Genomic DNA, 4,822 nt, shown 5'->3' with positions numbered 1-4,822 from the left:
GTAAGCAGGAAGTCAAATGAGATTGGTCCCGCAGGACAAACGAGATTCGTCCCGCAGGACAAACGAGATTTGTCCCGCAGGACAAACGAGATTTGTCCCGCAGGATAGGCTGTTTCGGATAAAATTATCAGAAGGATTTCGGAAAAACAGGCACTGCTGATCAAATTGTACACGCCTGATGCCACAAAAAGTGAAGCACAACGGCGGAGGACTCCGTTGAAACTACAGAGAAATATTCGCCAGCCCCTCTCCCATTATTACCACGCACAGAGGCTACGGCATAATTTGTTGCCTGGAGGGTGTGCACCGCCGCCACCACCTAAATGTTCTGAACTGTGGCTTGTTCGGAGAGCGGACCGGTTTTTCCGCAGCTGTTGATCAGATAGTGCCACATTAACCGGCATTTGTAAGACACCATGCACGGTAACAGCACGGCCGCCCCGTAATGTTTCTCTCCTCGTGGTGGGAATTTTACGCTGTATGTGAAAGCCGAAACGATGCAGGTGTGTCTCGAACCCATTGCTTCTGCTACTCGTGAAACAAACTTGATCGGCGTGCTCATCACCAAACCACCAGGTATGCATGGTGTGGGAGCAGCTGAATGAAGGACGTTGCATTAAACGGCTCGCGCTCTCCTTTCATCAATGTCACTGATAATGATAAGATTAATTTTCTTTCAGGATACGACAGCTTTGCTTCACACTGCGCCACAGGCTGTAAAGCGATCTGCCCGTGATAAGAAAGCAAACGTGAAGCTTCGACGATAAAATTGTACTGGCATTCCCCAAACGCATGAATCAAACGAGCAAGATCTGAAAGCCCTGGGTAGATCACCCTTACAGCATATTTGATGTCGAAGATTCCAGAATAGCATTCGCTGCTCCCTGCATGCAGAGGCTCAGACCTGTTTAAAAGACCATACAACGAGGGGTTCTACTCGATTTTGTGATACCGATAGCCTATGATGTCTAGCAACTCGGACAAAGCTCCACTGCTATTGAACGAAAACAAGACATCAGGGTACAACTATGGAGCAGGTGATAAAACTGAGGCCAATGGAGAGACATTTGTCACAGCATCATGTTCCGGCGGCAAAGGGCCTCAGCCAACTGAAAACAAGATGTCATGGACCCAGAAGAGGCTGCTGGTTGGTTTAACTCTGGTGAGCCTGTTAAACGGTTCCTTAATAGCGGTGATGGTGCCGTTCTTTCCGGTGGAGGCGGCCTCGCGAGGCGTCTCACAGACCCTCATCAGCGCCGTGTTCAGTTGCTTCGCCGTCGCCCAGATGATTGCCAGCCCCCTCGTCGGCCGATTGGGGCCCGTGGTCGGCGTCACCCGGCTCTACAACATCGGCATCGCCACGGCTGGCCTCACAACCATCACCTTCGGCACGCTCAACTACATCCACGGCAAGAACGCCTTCGTGGTGGCCTGCTTCCTGGTGCGACTGGTGGAAGCGGTCGGGACGGCGGCCGTGTCCGGCTGCGCCTTCACCATCATCGGTAACCAGTTTGCCGACCGGGCCGGCATGCTGGTGGCGCTGGTGGGCGCCGCCCAGTCGGCCGGCCTCGCCATCGCACCGGCCGTCGGCGGAGGCCTGTACGCCGTCGCCGGCTTCGGCATGCCCTTCTACGTACTCGGCGGCACGATGGTCGGCGCGGCCTTGCTCAACCAGTGGATGATGCCGCCGCTGGTCAAGTGCGAGAGGAACGCAGTCCCGTTCCTCAGCATGCTGCGTGTGTTCGCCCGGTCGTTCAAGAACTGGCTGTGCCTCATGATTGTCTTCCTCTACTCATTCGTGTTTATAACGTTCGAATCCTGCATGGCCCTGTATGCCAACAAGGTGCTGGGCGTCACACCGTCAACCCTGGGACTCTATTTCTTGGTGGCCACGACAGTGTACGCTCTGACCAGCTTCATGTGGGCCCGGCTGTCCGAGCACTCCCGCAACCCCTACGTGCAGATGTCGCTCTGCCTGCTGGCGACGACAGGCAGCCTACTGCTAATCGCTCCTTCGCCGCTGCTGAACACTGCACCGCGCTGGTGGCTCCTCGGCCTGGGGCAGACGCTGCTCGAAGGCTTCTTCGGCGGTGCCTACATCCCATGCTTCTCGCAGATGCTGCAGGAGAGCGTGCGGAAGGGCCTGGCGGACGATCTGGTGACGCAGGCGTTTGTGTCGAGTGTGTACTGGACCGGTTACTCGCTTGGCTCTGTGGTGGGTCCCGTTTCTGGCGGCCTTCTTGTGGACGCTTACGGCTTCCCCGTGATGATGACCTGCATGGCTGGTCTGGCCCTGCTAGTCTGGCTGCTGACTGTGATGCAGGCCGTCGGGACGGCATGTTCAGAGGGCCGCAGATGCCCCTCAGGGAATGAAACGGAACCACTCTGCAGAGCGTGAGGTAAGCCACGTGTATTTGGTTACGCGTGACGTACCTTATCGGTCGTTAACGGGCACCTCAAGTATAAGGACCCCGTGACACATCGTTGCGAGACACGTTAGCACCGCTTTGAGTGGGTGTTGGCTTAGGCTCTTGTCGCCTCTCCGTACAGAGTGCAAACCCTATGCACATCGAACAGCCACGCCACTTTTGAGCTGTTGGTGACCTACTCGCGACTTGACAATACAAGCACAAAAATATGCATGTTTTCCTCGAGCGTCTCGGGATAGACAAGGCAGGATCAGAGCAGCGATCCGGCATGTACGCATGCATAGGACAAAGCTCACATAAAGGGCGGCTAAATTGTTGGGTGATGCTGGTGTCGGATTAAATGGACGTAATGCTTAAAATGCGTCACATTGCACTTAAGATTCGTGAAATGCACAACAATGCTACAATCCGATAATACGCATAGTGAGGCTTCTTATCGAAAGCTAGCGAATGAACTTGCAGAATCATTAACAGTTTATATTTGTTTCGCGGCGTTCACCAGACCAACTGAATTCTGCCCTGCAATTGTTAGATTGGCTGGCGTGATGGTGAAAACCATCGCCTTGGGCACTTGTGGCAGGTTACACTGCATAATGTGCTTTTTATGGTTGGTCTGTACTTCATACTGATAAACGGTACTGTTATAGATAGCGCCCTGTTTAAGCCGTGTTGAACAAAACGCTAGATCCCCCCTGTCGTGATGTTTCCGCATCCGCCCTTGTAGTTTTCAAGCGTTTAAGCGTGTGACTGCACGAAACCAAGTGCAAGATGTTTTAACTTAGAGATATAAACCTGAACAGGCTTTTCGTATTTCAGTGAATAACTAGGCATACCAGAAGATCTCAATAAACACGCTAAAATGCTACGTGTTGTATCAGTCCTTCTCAACAGGGACTGAGTGCGGCAGGGAAGGATTCACGAGTATGGTATTGATGTTTATGAATGAAATCATTTTGCTTCTTCTGGAATAGTTTGCTTTTTAATGGCGCCAGCTATTCCAACCCACGTATATCTTGTTCCTTTGTCCTTTTAGTGGCAGTCTTGGAGTCCCTGGCGGTAGCCATTTCAGGAGCTTCTGACGTCTTCTCGCCCCATATCCTGACCGTCGTAATGAAACCTGTGACGCGTGAAACAATGACGCTGCGACGGCTCCCAGTGGAACCCCCACATGGCATCCCGGACCAAGGCACAAACGAATACTTCTCCGCGAAATTAACGTAGGCCATCGCCTCCACAGTCGCCAATAGAACCTTCAGCCGCGCACAACACGTGAGCGACACCTGGACCCGATAGCGATGCTTCTATCCGTCGGTTCAATGACCTGAGGTCGCCGTTCGCCTCTCCATCATATCGTTCAGCAAACAGCTGTCCGTGATATTCGACTCTTTGCAACGGGGTGTCATCGCCGTCGCCATCTTTGCTTCTGTCGATGTGGGGAGGGGGAGGGGGAGGTGGGTCGTGCGTGCTGGATTGGGGGCCTCGATGGGGCCGGTGTGAGAGATCGTATTGTTGGCGCGGTACACCGCGGCACGCACCAAGGGAGCAAAGATCGTCGACCCAACCTGCTGCCAAATCCTGAGGCCCGAAACGATCTTCCCCTTCCTATCAGAAAAAACTCGTCGGGCTTATTAAGTTAGGTCAGGGTAGGTCAGGTTAGGTTAGGTTAGGTTAGGTTAGGCTAGGTTAGGTTAGGTTAGGTTAGGTTAGGTTAGGTTAGGTTAGGTTAGGTTAGGTTAGGTTAGGTTAGGTTAGGTTAGGTTAGGTTAGGTTAGGTTAGGTTAGGTTAGGTTAGGTAAGGTTAGGTTAGGTTAGGTTTATTTAGTTTATCTATTTTCCAAAGGAGGAGGAAACGAAGGCAACACCCGCTCAGTGGTCGGTTCGCCAGAGCCGTCACAGTAAAGGACACAAAGCACCTCCGCACGTCCTGGTCCGGGAACCCAGCGACCATATTCGGTCATGAGCTGCCCACAGACCGGAGGCGGAGGCAGCCTCATAACAGTGAAACTGGATGGCACAATCAAACTGGATGACCCCACGTCAGAGATCGGCAGTAACGACATTCCATGCAGCGCTTGGACATAAGCATGAACGTTTTGCGCCTGACAAGTTTGACAGTTATCGCCACACGTCAGGATCTGTTTATCCAAAAGACGCTGTTGGTTCCCTTAAGACGATACTAGATTGCTTAAGTGGAAACAAAATGTTGATACGTAGCTACATGGCTGTGCTTGAAAAAAAAATTACTGATTAAAGAGGGGTTCTGCAATTCAGAGTTCTTGTAGAAGCCATTTTGGTCACACGTGCGCCATGAGGTTGGCGTTTTGCACGGCAGCAGCCATGATAAAAAATGTGCTAAGTGCTGAAATACATTCTGAGTAGCCCAGTTTGATCTT

The 4,822-nt window shown here is 52.3% G+C and overlaps 1 protein-coding gene across 1 annotated transcript; it reads left to right on the top strand.

Moving 5' to 3' along the window:
- Positions 1–1,195: 1,195 nt before the first annotated feature.
- Positions 1,196–2,617, top strand: LOC119110123 (MFS-type transporter SLC18B1). Its single transcript, XM_037233862.1, has 2 exons — positions 1,196–1,502; positions 1,596–2,617. Exons 1-2 carry the CDS (start codon positions 1,196–1,198, stop codon positions 2,396–2,398), a joined length of 1,110 nt encoding a protein of 369 aa, XP_037089757.1. The 3' UTR covers positions 2,399–2,617.
- The last annotated feature ends 2,205 nt before the right edge of the window (positions 2,618–4,822 follow it).

This window comes from Pollicipes pollicipes, unplaced genomic scaffold, assembly GCF_011947565.3.
Source record: "Pollicipes pollicipes isolate AB1234 unplaced genomic scaffold, Ppol_2.1 Scaffold_7231;HRSCAF=8579_pilon_pilon_pilon, whole genome shotgun sequence".
Classification (NCBI taxonomy): Eukaryota; Metazoa; Arthropoda; class Thecostraca; order Pollicipedomorpha; family Pollicipedidae; genus Pollicipes; species Pollicipes pollicipes.
Note: the sequence above shows the minus strand (reverse complement) of the source record. Positions and strands in the feature narration are given on the sequence as shown.